The sequence below is a fragment of the Xylocopa sonorina genome, unplaced genomic scaffold (assembly GCF_050948175.1).
Source record: "Xylocopa sonorina isolate GNS202 unplaced genomic scaffold, iyXylSono1_principal scaffold0014, whole genome shotgun sequence".
Classification (NCBI taxonomy): Eukaryota; Metazoa; Arthropoda; class Insecta; order Hymenoptera; family Apidae; genus Xylocopa; species Xylocopa sonorina.
In genome coordinates, this window is record NW_027490090.1 from 4,689,600 (window position 1) to 4,706,005 (window position 16,406).

Sequence of the window (16,406 nt, forward strand, 5' to 3'; positions counted from 1 at the left end):
GTGGGGAGGCCGTGCCCATACTACGGAGGACTATATTGCTCTCGTCCAGGCGAAAGAGCATCTCCTCCGGGTCGAAGTGGCGAGACTCAGGCTGAAACAGAGTCTGAGTTATTCAGCCACGACCCGGAAGAGCCTCCCCTCCCCCTCCCCCCGTCCAAGTTGGCTAACCCTATCCCCGAGGTGGTCCACTATGGCCGGAGGTTTAGAGACGAAGATATGGCGGCTCTTGGCCGAAGGGCCTATACAGCCGCCAATGACAGAAGTGGATCGCGGCGAGATCCATCAATATTAAGGGCGGTATTATTCGTCGGCTGCGAGGGGACTCCTGCAAGCTGCATGTCCTTTTTTCAAGAGACACAGTAGCGGCGAGAACCCCCCCCCCCTTCCTTTTTGGGGGAAGAAAGAACATTGGAGGGTCTATCGGCGCATATCTCCTCCTTAGAAGCGGAGAATAACGTGCCAAGACCGCGTATCTTGGAATTGGAGGGGACACCAATTCCGGTACGGGGATGCCTCCCCACGACTCTCTAGCACCGGGGCCTCACTTCCGCCGCCCTTATTGATTAAGGGTGATGCGGGGGCACCCGGGAGCCCCAACATGGAGAGAAAAGCTCTATGTTGGATGGGTTGATCGAGGCAAAGGTCGGAGCCTTGCGTCAGGAGTTACAGCCCCATAGGGGGTCTGCTTCTCATCCGCCTCCTCCCCACCAAGCCCCTTCGGAGACTGAGGGTGAGAGGAAGGAAAGGAAGAATAAGAATGAAACTGTCACGGGGGGGGGTTTGCCTCCTCCCCCTCCGAAGTGGCCACCTCCTCCTACAAGGAGTCGTCCTCGGCCGATAACAGTGATGCGGAACGCACAACCCCTGCCGCAGGGTCCTCCCACGAAGGGAGGAACAAAGGAGGGGACGTGGGATCAGTTGGCCGGGCCGTAGGCTGCACGGGCCTTACGCCCGACCACCTGGGCCCCCTTTCCGGGCGGCTTGAGGCCCTAGTATCCAAGGTCCTCGGCCGTCCGTGAGACGGCAGCTGGGGCGTGCTCCTCGTGCTGCAGCAGTGGTGCTGACGCTACTTCCTAGTAATGTCAGCACCTGTCAAGTGCTAATGCGCGCTGCTGGGACCCATCCACCAGAAATTGGGGACAGCCACGGTTAGGCCAAGACGCAACCAAACCGGGGCTCCTATTGGAAATGCCCGGGGCGGAGAAATTTGGTAAGGCCGAATTACTGGCGGCCAAGCTGGCAAGGGCCCTGACAGACTTTTCTGTCATTGTCAGCTGCCCGCAGAAGCGCGCTGACCATAGGGTCCGCGGACTGGATGAGTCGATCATTACTTTGGAGGTGGCTGAAGCTTTAACGGCGGCAGGAGGGTGCCGGGTCAGTGAGATGGGAACGGGTGTTATACGTTCTTCACCGTTTGGACTCAGCCCCCTCTGGATGCAATGCCCTGTCACAGCTGCAAGCAAAGTGCAGTGCATACCACCTACCCGTAGGGCAAGACAGATCGCTGTCAAAGCTCCTTGAAGGAAGGAAACTACTATCTCCAAGGAGGTGACTGTGGTGGAGACGGAGAAAGGGGGACATATGCCCCCATAGGGAAATAGAAGAAAGCGCGACGTTATTTGCGATGACGCTGATGGAGGGCACGAGCCGGGGGGGGGGGGGGGGCGATGACGGACTAACATTTACCACTGCTCGAGTCCTACAGACGAACATCAATCACGCTCGCCGAGCGCACGACCTGTTAGTCGAGGCACTGGGCGTGGTTGATGTAGCGGTGGTTGCCGAGCCATATGTTGTCCCCGACCGCCCGTCCTGGGTCGGGAACAACAGTGGCTCGGTGGCAATTACCCAGTCTGACGGATGCCTTAAACAGCCGTAGCTTGGGAGATGAGATACGTGGCCGTCAGCTGGGCAGGGTTTTTGTTGGTAGGGGTATATGCACCGCCTCGTTGGCCCTCCGCGACCTTTGAGGAGTTTCTAAACGGACTGTCAGACCATGGAGTCATTGAACGCAGCCTGTTTAGTCTCGTCCTGGGGGGCTTTAATGCTCATGCGACTGCATGGAGTTTCTTCAGGACGGGCGCGAGGGGCAGTGCGGTGCAGGATTGGGATGCTAGCCTGGACCTCCGGTTGCTTAACCGGGAGTCGGCCAGTACATGCGAGCGGTACCAGGGGGTAAGTTCCGTGGATCTTTCATGGGCTTCCCCTGGTGCCGTACGCCAGGTTACGGGGTGGCTCGTTGACGAGCAGACGAAGACCCTATCCGATCATTGGTACATTCGGATAAAGGTCTCCATCTCCAACCCAAACCGCCCGTACCCCCACCAACAACAACGACAACAACGTAGGTGGGCTGTGAAAGCCCTGGATGAGGACGCCCTGATGGCGGCTATTCTCGCCGTGGTCTGGTCGGAGCCGCCGACCGGGCCCATCGTGGATCTAGAGGCGGAGGACGATTGGTTTCGCGAGGCAATGGTCGCGGTATGCCATACCGCCATGCCTCGTGCTAGGCATCAGCCTCGGCGGCCCGCGTACTGGTGGTCGGCTGCAATTGCAGAATTGCGGGAAAACTGCGCTGCAGCCTGACGCCAGTACGTAAGGTCTCGCAGACGGAGACATCGCGACGAGGCGCGAACGGCACTGCTGTACGCTGAATATCGTCATTTGACGGTTCACCTACAGCAGGCCATTAGGAGGGCCAAAGCTGAAGCTTGGGACGGACTCCTCCGCCCCCTGGATCGGGATCCGTGGGGACGCCGATATAAGTTTGCTGTAAACAAACATCGAACTTGGGCGCCTCCAATAACCGAGACGATGGACCCCCAGCTCCTCGGGAGCGTGGTCGCTATATTGTTCGGACGCCTGGTCCTCCTTAGGAAGGAGGCCCGTGACGCGGAGTCTCCTTCCGCATACCGACCAATTGTGCTCCTGGATGAGGTGGCGAAGCTTTACGAGCGTATCGTAGCTTCCCGCCTCTCGAGGCACCTATCGCGTGATGGACCCGATCTGGCCGAGTGCCAGTTCGGCTTCAGGGGGGGGGGGGGGGCAGTCCACGATAGATGCCATGCATTGTGACGTTCGGCTCCTACACGGGCTCGGCCACTTCCAGGGGAAGGTTGGCATTAGCTGTATCTTCAGATATCAGCAATGCTTTTTAATACGTTCGCCCGGGAGACCATCCGCAGGGGACTCGAAACGCATCCAGTCCCCGTGTACCAGCGGGTGGCCATCGGGCCGTACCTGCGCGGCAGGTGTATTGAGTACATGGGTTGGTATGGTATTTACCATCAGAGGGAGATTAGCCGCGGCATACCCCAGGGGTCCCTGTTCGGACCATTGATGTGGAACCTGGGGTATAATGCGACTCTGCGTATCTTCCCCCCACCCTCCTCAGGCATCAGATCGTCTGCTATGCAGACGATACGATGCTGATTGCCTGTGCGAGCACACCGGAGAGGATCGTCCGACGCGCCAAGGTGGAATTAGCCGTCGTGGCTTCCCGGGTCCGGAATCTGGGTCTCGAGCTGGCTCCTCACAAGACGGAGGCAATGTGGTTCCTCGACCATAACCACCGCTTCCGTTCTTGTGGGGCACAGCCACTGGCCCAGACTTTGGTGCGGATTTGTAACGACGGCATCCTAGGTGGTAGACGGGATAAAGTATCTCGTTCTCCACCTGGATGGCTCTTGGAGTTTTGAGCGCCATTTTTCGCAACTGGCCCCCAGGTTGGAACGTATGGCGGCCAATCTTGGCCGTCTTTTGCCCAACCTAGGCGGTCCAGACGGGAAGGTTCGCCGCCTTTACGCGGGCATCGTGCGGAGTATGGCGCAATACGGGGCCTCTGTGTGGTCAGATGACCAGATGGTCAGTCGTCGCAGCAAACAAGTGCTGCGAAGTGTTTGGCGGCAACTGGCCATCAGAGTCATTAGGTAATACCGCACGCTGTCCTATGAGGCAGCGACAACTCTGGCGGTGCTACCACCGTTAGAGCTCCTGGCGGCTACGGATGCCCATGTTTACAGGCAGCTACGCAGTCGCCAGGATGACTCTGCCCCGCCAGAGTTAGTGAGAGAGGCGCTCAAGCTCCAAGCCCGGCAGTCTTTCTTGAATTCATGGTGGGAGCTACTCAACTCCCGCCGCGGAAGTCATAGGACCTTCGGGGCGATTCTGCCCTTCTTGTCAAGATGGGTAGACCGCAGCCATGGCCAGCTTACCTTCCGGACCACGCAGGTGTTCACCGGGCATGGATGCTTCGGCCACGACCTGTCCCTGCCATCCGTCGAGGGGCCTCCATAAACCTCTCCAAGACGTTACATGGTCACATTTATGACGTGTGGTGATGGACGACCTCCCGTGCGCGGAAAACCACACTTTAGTGTGGTTATGCCCCACGTCTTTGCGCGGGAAGTCGTCCGGGGGGGGGGGGGGGGGGGGGAGTTGCAGATCATGACGGGTGGGGGTTATTGCACACAACTTCTCTCGTGGTGACGGCGACTTTAGCGTGGCCCCGGAGTCGCCGAGAACAGTCTCCAAGTGTAGGAGATCTTTATACTCTACTTGGCATTGTACAAGTGCAGCATGGGGGTCTTGGCGCTGGGAGGGAACCGGTAGTGTTTATTTTAAGATCCCGATTCTCTCCTAGTAGCGCCGATGGTAGCCACCGCGAAGTTTTAGCCGTTAGGAGTTCGGCATAACTCCGGAGTCCCGGGGGGGGGGGGGGGGGGGGTCCGGGGTATCCATGATGGATTTCCCCATATTACAAAAAAGGTTGTAGTGACGTTCAGAAGGATCCGCACAAAAATTGCCGAGAAAGGACGTTGATATCCACGTCCTTATGAACAAACTCGCCGATGTGATAAAGGGTCGCCTCGACGAATTTTGGGCGCGAACGGAGGCCCGTTTTGCGCTGAAACCGATGGTTCCTCCAAGGGTGGAATCCGTGGAGGTATGTCACGGGGAAAGCCCCCTAACTAAAAGGGCAGAATCCGAGATAAAGAAGAAGAAACTGATGGAAAAGGCGAAAGAAAAATCGCCTCCGTCATCGAACAAGAAAGAAGAGATGAGCGAGGAAAAGGACGCGTAAAAAGAGATTTCTTTCATCCAGAAGCGGATGGAAAGAATCCAGGAGGAGCAGGTGGCCAAGCAGACGACCAGAAGGGAAGGAAAAACCGCGACGAATAACCAAGTTGCGGGAAAAACTCCGCAAGAGACGCCGTGGACGATGGTCCTCGGCAGAATGGCCAAATCGGCCGTAAATGCAAAGAAAGAAGCGCCCAAGAAAGTGAGGGCGCCAACAAAATGCGCCAAAACCGGAAATAAAGCACCGACCAAAGAAAATAAAGAGAAGGAAATGCCGAAGATCGGGAAAAGCCCGAACACGGCCGCCGTATCGCTCGTGCTTCCGCAAGGAAGCGCCGCAAATTACGCGGACGTGATGGCAACGGCCAAAAAGCGAATAAAATTGGCCGAAATAGGAATAGAGGAAGTTAGGGCGAAAAAAGCCCTTACCGGGGCCCTTCTCTTGGATATAACGGGGGAAGGGATTGAAGAGAAAGTCGACTTATTGGCTTCAAAGCTTCGAGCGGCCTTCACCAGCGAAGTAGTGAAGATAACGAAACCGTCGAAGAAGATAGACATGCGAGTCCACCGAATAGAGGACTCGCTCTCCGCAAATGATGTTGCGGAAGCAATTGCGGCGGCCGGCGGCGGCCGGCGGCTGCAACAAGGAGAAAATCCGCGCTGGACCAAAAAAAAAAAACGGTCACAACGGAATGGGGCATATGATAATACAATGCCCCATTGTTGCAGCAAAAAGATCACTGCAGACCGCAAAATCAAATACGATTGGACGTCTGTGATAGTAGAGGCGTTCGAAAAGCGCCAGCTTATATGCTATAAGTGTTAGGAAACTGGGCACGTGTTCGTCAAGTGCACGAAGCCCGATGATAGACGTAATGTGTGCTATCGATGCAGAGAGGCGGGACATCTCTCCGCAGATTGCAAAGCGAAGACCGCCACCTGCCCCGTGTGCAAGGTCGTGGGGCGACAGGCCGATCATAGAGTGGGAGGAAAGGCGTGCCAACCGGTACCGCCCGCGAAGAGGACGGAGAAGCTGAGAATTCTCCCCGTCAGACCCGTCGTTGCGAAGATAAAACCGATCACGAAGAAGGAAGTGAAGAAAGCTGCGACGACCAAACACGCGGAAGAAAAGAAAATAGAAGAGGCCACGCGCGAGGCGTCCGCGGCAACTGAGAAGAGCCGCGAGGAGGTCATGGAGATTGCGTAAAATTAAAAGTTACGCAAATTCTAGAAATTAATTTGAACCACGCCGCAAGACTTCAAGGTTTAATGATTGAGAACTTGCAAAGCGGCGTGGTCGGATTAGTGATGGCATCAGAACCGTATTTTATCCACGACAGGCCGTCGTAGATAAGCGATAAGGAATGTAAGGTCGCGATTATCCATGCGACGCCGACACGCATCCGGCCGATCACGCTCATTGCGCGGGGGCTAGGTTTTGTCGCCGTTTCGTGGCCGGATTGCATCGTTATCAGAATATACGCGCCGCCGAGCTGGTCGTTACAAAATTTCTACCGGCTTCTGGATGAAATGGGAGAGGTGGTAAAACGCTTTGGAACTCCTCAAGAACGAATCAACGCGGCCACTTTACGATAGGCTGGGCAGCTTCCATAAATTTAAAATTATTAAATCACGGAAATGCCAGTACGTGCGTACGTCAACAGGGCAAGAGTAAGGTCGACTTCTCGTTCGCAAATGGCGCCGCCGCTTGTAGAGTCACGAAGTGGATCGTAGATACAACTGAAACCTTATCGGATCATCTATATATAAGGATCAGCGTATCTAGAATGCAAGAAAGGTTAGGCAAAAATTAGGTTAGATTAGGTTAAGTTAGGTTAGGAACCCTTGGGTTCTAAAGTTGTTGCAGTTTTGCAACATGTGCCATTCCTACATCCTCGTCGTGGAACCTGATAACACCGGAATTTACCGATGGCTAACGGGGCTCTGGCTTTTTGGGAATCGTGGACGCTCTAGGGTGATGCCGGCGGGATCTTCGGATCCTCGCAGGGCTTCCCATGCCAGTAAGGCCCAGAGCGGGGAGATGAAAAGGCTGAAACGAGTCTCATCCCAGGGGGCCACAGCCAGTCAGGCCGTGGTACGGGGGGTTGCGTCCCCGGGATTCCGATAGCACGGCAGGGGTGGTGTGACCCCTGTCGTAATTACTGTAAACCGGTGGTCAGGTTACGCCGGAACGGGGGGCTTGCCTTCATTGGCCAGCCCGCGAAGGGATAAACCTCTATAAAAAGTCCCATGCCTCAAGCTGTGGTTAGGGGCCCGCTCAGTCCTCTGCGGCTGGGCGTGGCCTGTGGGTGCACCGGTCGTTAGCGGACCAACCACGGGTTACCTGGCGCCACCCGGGGTATTTACCCTTCCTCCAATATGGCTGCTCTGTTGGGGGTGACATTATTTCCGACCCCACTCGTAGGACGTATTATGGAGTCCTAAAATATAAAACTGGGGAAGGGGGGAAGAAAAAGGAGAGGTAGGAGGGGGTCGGAGCCCCGAGAGCGCTACCAAAAGTAGTGCGGAGTGAGGCGGCCTCCGCTGAGAGGCGCAAGAGATTAGAGGCTCTTGGAGATCATCGTTGAAGAAACAAATAGATACGCCGTAGAGTGTATGATGAATGCGGCATATGGTAGGAGGCACCACCAACAAGCATGGAACCCGGTGACAAATTTAATATCTTTATCGGTATCTTGCTCATCATGGGTGTAGTGCAGCTACCCGAAATTTGGCTATATTGGTCCACAAATACGATGTATGCGAATGCGCGTATAAAGAATGCAATGAAACGCGATCGATTCTTAGCAATATTGAAATACTTGCACTTTTCTGATAATGCTACGGCTAGAACCGAGGATCGGATACATAAACTCCGAAATATAATTGACAAAATTCTTCGTACGATCAAAGATATAGTAAAACCCGATAAAAATATAGTAGTTGATGAACCCATGGTTCCATGGAAGGGACGGCTTAATTTTCGTCAATACATACCGGGTAAGCGGCACAAGTACGGTATAAAACTGTACAAATTCTGCCTTCCGGACGGATATACGTATAATACGCATATTTATTCCGGATAAAACGAAGCAAAAATTGTTAAAACACATTTGAAGAGCTTCTCACTAAAAGAACCTATATTTGGGGTACAGTAAAAATGAATAGAAAATTTCTACCGCCGCAGGCAAAACAAAAACAGAAACGGGGCGACATTATCTCTCTTCAAAATCGGAGCGGCGTGAAATTTTTAATGTGGACAGACAAAAGACCCCTGTGCATACTAACCACTGCCAAATCTTACAATTGCGCCATTATTCGTGGTAAAGACAATAAATTAAAGTCCGATACAGTTTTTTCTTACAACAATGCGAAAAAGGGAGTTGACATATCCAACCAAATGTGTTCATATTATAGGAGTTTACGGAAAACAGTAAAATAGTACCGAAAAGTTGTCGTAGAACTAATATGCGGGACCTCTTTAGTAAATGTGTGGTACATACACAGAAAGTGGGGAACCAACCGTTATAAAAATTTAAAATTTAGGGAAAAAATTATTGATTATTTATTGAAAAGTGAGAATTCCCCTAGTGATGAAGCAATAGTAAGACGAAGTAAACATTTTTTAAGTTCACACTAAGGACCCGTGAGGAAGATGAGGAGAAGCTGCAAAGAATGTTACAAACGCTTAGCAAACCTAAAAGGTACACAGTACGCCACAAATAAAACCCAAAAAGTAAAGACCTTTTGTAGCAGTTGTTCGGATAAACCGGCACTTTGTTTAGAATGTTTTAAAAAATTGCATCGGTAATATAAGTAGTTATATTTTGTTATATTTTATGTATTGATTATTATAAGTTATGTACTTTATGTTAAATGTTTGATTATAAGGTAGAAATGTTAATGTATAATGTTAAATCAATAAAATAGCATTTTATTCTACGTATTTTTTGATATACAAACGTGGCCCATCGGTGATGCATGCTACCGCACGGAACAATTTAGTATGGCCCATCGATGATGCATGCTGCCCCACAGAACAATTTAGCATGGGCCACCGGTGGGTCAGGCCGCCCAATAAAACAGACAAGCATGGGCCACCGGTGGGTCATGCCGGCGTCAAAGTATTATGAACAATATATTAATAAAAGCAGTTGATGCACAGGTCATTACATATAAGGACAGAAACAATTGCACTTGCGTTCAACCTTTTGTTTCGCAATAACCTAGAGCGATACTTCGGCACTGAAAATGAATATTTTGAAGTTACGCGATTGATGAACAAATCGATCGTTATCTGTTTTAAAGCTTTTTTCGTTCTTGCGATTTTTATAATTATTTTAGTTTACAATTATTTTTAAAATATTGAATGTAATGATTTTTCTTTCACAGTAGCATTCTCATGAAAAATTATAATAATATCGTGGAATACTATGTATATCAAAGCTTAGTACTAAATTATTATTATCATGCAATGATATATTTAATATCAGTTGAGCATGCTGGCGATTAAGGTTATATCTACCATTGGTAACTGTTTACTTTACAACTTCTCACAATTTCTGCTATTTTAATTACTTTTTCTTTGAAGAACTTTACTTTATTATTATAAGGAGAGTCGGAGGAACCCAATTGTAGGATTATAGTTTGGATAGTTTCTGAGGAATAGAGTACAACACTTATCGGTAGGCTTCAGAGGTTTATTTAGATGTAAGTAATGACTACAGAATATCTGAGCTATGGCGAAAACTAGCTGGTATATGGTTGAGGGTGAGTGAGTTAAGGTACAAAGATCAGCGAACAAGTAAAGGACAGAGGACAGGATTAGTAAGGGGATACAAGATGATAGATGAATTGGAATTTAGGAACTATGATTAACCTTTTGCGGATGTATTAAATTTGGACATGGGTATCGTACTGGTCGGAATTAATTTCCGTCGAAAGAGCAGGGATACGTAATACGTAAGATTACGATGGATAAACAAGATTTGGTAATTCTTTTGTGAACTTTAGATATATCTTTATTTAATAAAATCATCTAGTAATATGTTTTTGTATAAAAATTACGTTTTATAGTTCTCCATCGTGTGGTATCTTTCAAAACATTTTCCAACGTGGAGGCCTGGCTTTCGAGTGCATGTATCGCAAAAATAATTGGTTTGGTGCCTTCCGCCCCGAATCTTTCTGTGTGAACATACACTACAATCTTTACTTTTTACATTTTCACAATGCCGCAATATATGCAGTTTCCCATTAAGTCTTTCCTCCTTATCGGAGGTCGATCGTCTTCCTGGTTTTGATTGTGCTCCATCACGAAAATCACCTACCAGTTGTGACACCAATTTTCAGACGAACGTAAAATGTGTAATAGGGGTCCTGTTCTCTCTTCTAGCTGACACCTTGTATAAAATGTAACTATTTATTGTACACACCTCTAATCTCCAGAAAAAAAGTTTTCGCCACCATTTGCACGATTTTCCCATAAAGCAATATGAACTTGTTAATTGGTCAGCCTTATCGACACCTCCCATATTCGTGTTGTAATTTATAATAACGTTTGGTTTGATAATGTTGACGTTTGGTTTGATAATGTTGACGGTGACGTGTTTTATCCTTCTTTGTATTGTTGTCGTGCCGGAGGTATCGTAACTTCTTAGTATGGTGACTATTCTTTCATCTTTCCACCTCAATAATAGAATATCGCCTAATCGGTAAGCAACGACAGTATTATTTTTTGTTACAGCTGGTTTTTTAATCACAACTGGTACATATTTTCTGTTTTTTATAATTGTACCAGTTAAATAACAGTTTAGTTTTAGAAGTTCCTGCGCTAATGGGATCCGTGTAAAATATCTATCCGTAAAGATGTGATATCCCTTTCCCTGAGGATTTGCGGTCAATAGCCTGTGATACAATTGTAAGACAATCCTTGAACTGACAGGGAGGTCCGAAGGGATGAGAGTGTCTGTACTAACACTTCCATAGTAGGGAAGCATAGTATATATGTATCCTGTACGTGCGTCTGACAATACATAAATCCGGATGCCCCATTTGGTGGGCTTTTTAGGATTATATGTAATAAAACTAATTTTGCCCTTAAATTTGACAATAGACTCATCGATGGATATCTCTCTATCCGGTGTAAAATACTCTTGGAATTTGCCATCAATATAATCCATGAAGCTGCTCACCTTTTGGATTCTCGTTGTTACATTTGTACTTCTGGAAACATTTTCATTCAGATGTAACATCCAAAAGATTCGGAGAAATCTTTCCCTTCGAAAAGTATTTCCAAAAAATGGTATATTTCCAATATGATCCTTGGTCCAATAATATTTGATGTTAGGCATTGATATTGTACCCATGTTCAGGATTACACCCAAAAAAGCTGTTAGCTCTTCCTTCGTCACATCGATCTATTTATTCCATGTTGATCGATCAGATAAGCTCTGCTATTCTATTTTATTTTGGCCATATTTATTTGTTTCTAGTACAATTTTTTCAAGCAGTGTGTCTGTGAAAAAGAGTCTGAAAAAATCGATAGATTCCGTGCAATTCATGGGTACATTCGGTCCAACAGTCTTCGATCCCGTCGAATAATTAGTTTTGAATTGTGGCTGATCTGTGTGCGTAATGTCTCTCCAAGTAGTAAATTTGTTTATATTACTGTTCTCATTTTGATCATTTTCTTCTGCTTCACCGTCGCTGGATATAATTAGTTGCCTTACTCGTCGTTTCACGGGAACTATATCACTGTCAACGTTATCACTTTCTCTATCAGAGTCAGTATTCAAGCTGTCAAAATGAAACTCTTCATCACTACTATCAGTTTCAGAAAACACTTCTTGCGATAACTTTCTTTTTGCCAATTTGAAGAATTATTTTAAAAAATTTTAAGAAGAAAGAATGTCTAAGTTCTTTTTGCAAAAGTATTCTTCGGAATTTTACAAGGTATCGTCGAATGTTTTCGACTCCGTTACATTCGGAAAACGACTGACTCGCCACTGCGTCTTGCATGGCGAGCGCTGGATGACAGCATTTGTTTTGATTGGATTTCGTTATTTCCAATTGATATGAGCACCAAATTGGTTCATGAATAGGTTTCTTAGGCATTGATGTTTGTTTAGAAAAAGTGTAAACTAATACATGAATGCATACAGTATACGATTCGTATGGTTCCTTGCTGTGGTGGCTGAGAGCAGACATACGACCGGAACCCCCATTTTGTGGGCTCATTTGGGTTATACGTTACAAAACTTATTTTTCTCTTGAATTTGACTACTGCTTCGTTAATAGACAATTCTCTACCTTATACAAAGTTTTCTCGGAACATCGTGTCAAGGTAATGTAAATAATTACTGATTTTTTCGCTTCGTGTTCTTATATTTTGTTCAAGTGCTGCTTTCTTATTTGCATGGAGCATCCAAAAAATCTGGAGAAATCTATCTCTTCTAAATATTTCTCCAAAATACGGTATTTTTGTGTTATGCGTAGTTGACCAATATTCCTTCAAATTTGGAAGTAATATGGTGCCTATATTCAATATCTCCCCTAGAAATGCAGATATTTCAGCCTTCGTTCGTCAGCCTCCGGGCGACCGCTCCTCTCTCTGTGCTCCCTCAATTGCTTGAAGAGCACAGAGCGTGTCGATAAGGGGGAGGGATAGGTCTCAGCGGAGTCGCTGTTCTCTGCCCTCACCGATAGAGCGATAGGTGATCTGGCGGACACCGAAGAAGCCCGTGATCGGCTGGGCTCGCCGGTGTCCTCCTCTCCAGCGTCCAAGGGCGCTATTTCCTCTGCTCGGGACGAGGGACGTATGCTACTAGCAAGACGTTCACTTCTCCCAGACAGGGCCTCTAATCTCTTGCGCCTCTCAGCGGAGACCGCCTCACTCCGCACTATCTGGGGGCACCCTCGGGGCTCCGTGCCCCCCCTGCTCCTCCTCTTTTTCCCCACCTTCTCCAGTTTTATATTTAAGGACTCCATAATATATCCCAGGAGTGGGGTCTGAAATAATGTCACCCCCGACAGAGCCGTCATATCGGGATAAGGCTTAATACCCCGGGTGGCGCCAGGTATCCCGGGGTTGGTCTGCTAAAGACCGGTGCACCCACCGGCCACACAGCCGCAAAGGACTGGGCGCGCCCCCTCATAGCGGACCGCAGTTTGAGACAAGGGACTTTTTATAGAGGTTTATCCCCTCGCGGGCCGGCCAATGAAGGCAAGTCTCTCGTTCCGGCGAACCATGATCATGGGTTTACGGTAATGACGACAGGGATCGCACCACCCCTGCCGTGCTATGGGGATACCGGGGACGCAACCCTCCGTATCACGGCCTGACTGGCCGTGGCCTCCTGGGATGAGAACCGGTTCAGCCTTTTCATCCCCTCGCTCTGGGTCTTACTGGCATGAGAGGTCCTGCCAGGATCCGAAGATCCCGCCGGCGTCGCCCTAGATTATCGAGGAGGCTACATCATCTTCCACGATTCCCAAAAAGCCAGAGCCCCGTTAGCCACCGGAAAATTCCCGTGTTACCAGGTTCCACTACAAGGATATGGGTATGGCACATGTTGTTGCAAAACTGCAACAACTTTAGAACCCAATGGTTCCTAACCTAATCTAACCTTTTTCTTTAATGCAGGGAAATCCTCATGAATACCATGGATTCTTTGGGAAATCCATGGCTATGTCGGGCTCTTACCAACTAAAACCCTGCGGTGGTTTATTCTGCACGTCGCGGAGGATAGCCGGGAACTTTTTCGAACAGTTCCAGCTACCCACCTGTACTCAGATCGAAGATCTTCCTGCTCGAAAACCATACTGATTATGTTCCAGATCCGATCCGATGCGCGACAGGTGCTCGACAAGTCGATCCTGAACTATTCTTTCGACAATTTCCCAATCTCGTCGAGCAAAACTATCGGTCTGAACGCGGACGGAGAGTCTTCGGGTTTTCCCGGCTTACTGAGAAGAACCAATCTGCCGGTTTTCCATCTTGAGAGAAGCATCCCGGTCTTCAAGCACGTCGAAAATAATTTTCTCAGTCTTGGGCCGAGGATGCTACATGCCATCCTGGGATTCCATCTGGCCCGGGCGCGGTATTCTTCTTTGTCATTCTTTTGATGGTGCGAGCCATTTCCTCCTCGGACATTTCGTATTCCTGTGACCAGGTATTCGGGTTGTTTATTCTCGAATTATATAAAGTATTCGAAGAATTTTGGTTATTTGTTCCGAAGTTGGATCTTCTGACGCGAAGAGCGTGTCGACGACTCCTTCCAGAAACGAAGTCTCCATTATTTCCGTCAATGGGGGCGTCCATGGTCGTAATTTATTCGCAAAATTTGGAACAGCTCGTCCCAGACTCGTGATTTCAACTTCTTTGTAACAGCTTGCAACTGTATTTTTCTCTCCTTGTAGATTTCATAGAGTTGCTATCTTCTTTCCGGAATGGAATTTCGCCATTTCCGGTATCTCGTGAAATTTCTCCGTGCGATCGTGGTATCCGCACGGAAGCGTGATATTTCATCACTCCACCAGCGAACGGGGTTACGAGGGTCGCTGCCATAAAGGCATCGTCGTCCATCCTTTTCAGCAACCATTTATTTTGTTTCTTCGTCGCTGCTCTTCTTTCTTGAAATGTAGAAACGCTGATCCTTATATATAGATGATCCGATAAGGTTTCAGGCGTATCTACGATCCACTACGTGACTCTACGAGCGGCGGCGCCATTTGCGAACGAGAAGTCGACCTTACTCTCGCCCTGTTGACGCACGCACGTACTGGCATTTCTGTGACTTAATAGTTTTAAATTTATGGAAGCTATCCAGTCCATCGTAGAGTGACCACGTTGATTTGTTCTTGAGTAGTTCCAAAGCGTTAAGTGAGCGTTAAAATCCCCCTAAACGAACGTTGGTAGGTGGGCCTGGCGTCTTAGCACTCCTCCCACGTCATCCAGAAGCCTGTGTCTTCCCTGCCGATCCGGCGTAGGTACTCACCGACCAGCATCCATGCCCGGTGAGCATCTGCGTGGTCTGGAAGGTAAGCTGGCCATGGCTGCTGTCTACCCATCTTGATATGATGTGCAGAACCACTCCGACGGTCCTATGACTTCCGTGGCGGGAGTTGAGTAGCTTCCGCCACGTATTCAAAACAGACTGCTGAGCTTGGAGCTTTAGCACTTTTCTCACTAATTCTGGCGTGGCCGAGTCATCCTGGCGACTGCGTAGCTGACTATAAACATAGGCACCCGCATCCGCCAGGAGAGCTAATAGTGGTAGCCCCGCCAAAGTTGTCGCCGTCTCATAAGACTCCGTGCGGTATCCCCTGATGACTCTGATGGCTAGTTGCCGCCAAACGCTTCACAGCAACTGTTTGCTGCGAAGACTGACCATCAGATAATCTGACCACATAGGGGCCCCGTATCGGGTCATACTCCGCGCGATACCCGCATAAAGGCGGCGAACCTTCCCGTCTGGACCCTCCAGATTGGGCAAAAGACGGCCAAGATTGGCCGCCATACGTTCCAACCTGGGGCCAGTAGCAAAAAATGGCGCTCAAAACTCCAAGAGCCATCCAGATGGAGACCGAGATACTTCATCTCGTCTACCTGGATGCCGACATTACTTATCCAGACCAGAGTCCGTACCAGTAGTTGTCTCTCATAAGAACTGAGGCGGTGGCTGTGATCGAGGAACCACATAGCCTCTGTTTTGCGAGGAGCCAATTCTAGGCCCAGTCTTTGGACCCGGGAGGCCACGGGGACCAATCCCACCTCGGCTTGTCGGACAGTCCTCCCCGGTGTGCTCCCACAGGTTATCAATATCGTATCGTCCGCGTTGCAGACGATACTCACTCCTATGGGGAGGAGGATACGCAGAGTCGCGTCGTACCCCAGGTTCCATAACAATGGTTCTAAAACGGACCCCTGAGGTATGCCGCGACTAGTCTCCCGCCGATGATAAACACCATAGCGATCAATGTACTCAATGCACCTGCCACGCAAGTACGACCCGTTCGCTACCCGCAGGTACATGGAGACTCGATGAGTCTCGAGTCCCATGCGGATGGCCTCTCAGGAGAGGGTATTAAAAGCATTATTAATATCCAAGGAAATAGCTAATGCTAATCATCCCCTGGAAGTGGCTGAGCCCGTGGAAGTGGCTGCGCCCATTAATTGCATCGATTGTGGACCGCCCCCTCCCCCCTTGAAGTCGAAATGCCAATCGGCCAGATCGGGTCCATCATGCGACAGGTGCCTGAGGAGGCGGAATGCTACGATGCGCTCAAAGAGCATCTCCACCTCATCCAGGAGCACAATAGGAGGATAT

General features: G+C 49.2%; 2 protein-coding genes across 2 annotated transcripts; one reads left to right on the top strand and one right to left on the bottom strand.

The window, feature by feature from the left end:
* The first annotated feature begins 3,735 nt into the window (after positions 1 to 3,735).
* Positions 3,736 to 4,296, top strand: LOC143431778 (uncharacterized). Its single transcript, XM_076908716.1, has 2 exons — positions 3,736 to 3,864; positions 3,955 to 4,296. The coding sequence occupies exons 1-2, from the start codon at positions 3,736 to 3,738 to the stop codon at positions 4,294 to 4,296; spliced, it is 471 nt and encodes a 156-aa protein (XP_076764831.1).
* Positions 4,297 to 14,119: 9,823 nt separating this feature from the next.
* Positions 14,120 to 16,138, bottom strand: LOC143431779 (uncharacterized). Its single transcript, XM_076908717.1, has 4 exons — positions 15,686 to 16,138; positions 15,468 to 15,606; positions 15,075 to 15,418; positions 14,120 to 14,239 (listed from the first exon to the last, which is right to left on the bottom strand). Exons 1-4 carry the CDS (start codon positions 16,136 to 16,138, stop codon positions 14,120 to 14,122), a joined length of 1,056 nt encoding a protein of 351 aa, XP_076764832.1.
* Between the last annotated feature and the right edge of the window lie 268 nt (positions 16,139 to 16,406).

What these genes read in the sequence shown, in the direction of transcription:
- LOC143431778 (XM_076908716.1), top strand. Translation starts at nt 3,736, where the DNA reads ATGGCGGCCAATCTTGGCCGTCTTTTGCCCAACCTAGGCGGTCCAGAC. An exon ending in TGTGGTCAGATGACCAGATG is followed by an intron (nt 3,865 to 3,954) that starts GTCAGTCGTCGC and finishes CTGTCCTATGAG; the next exon opens with GCAGCGACAACTCTGGCGGT.
- LOC143431779 (XM_076908717.1), bottom strand. Translation starts at nt 16,138, where the DNA reads ATGGGACTCGAGACTCATCGAGTCTCCATGTACCTGCGGGTAGCGAAC. An exon ending in TGTGGTCAGATTATCTGATG is followed by an intron (nt 15,419 to 15,467) that starts GTCAGTCTTCGC and finishes GGCGGCAACTAG; the next exon opens with CCATCAGAGTCATCAGGGGA. An exon ending in CCGGGCATGGATGCTGGTCG is followed by an intron (nt 14,240 to 15,074) that starts GTGAGTACCTAC and finishes ACCTGGTCACAG; the next exon opens with GAATACGAAATGTCCGAGGA.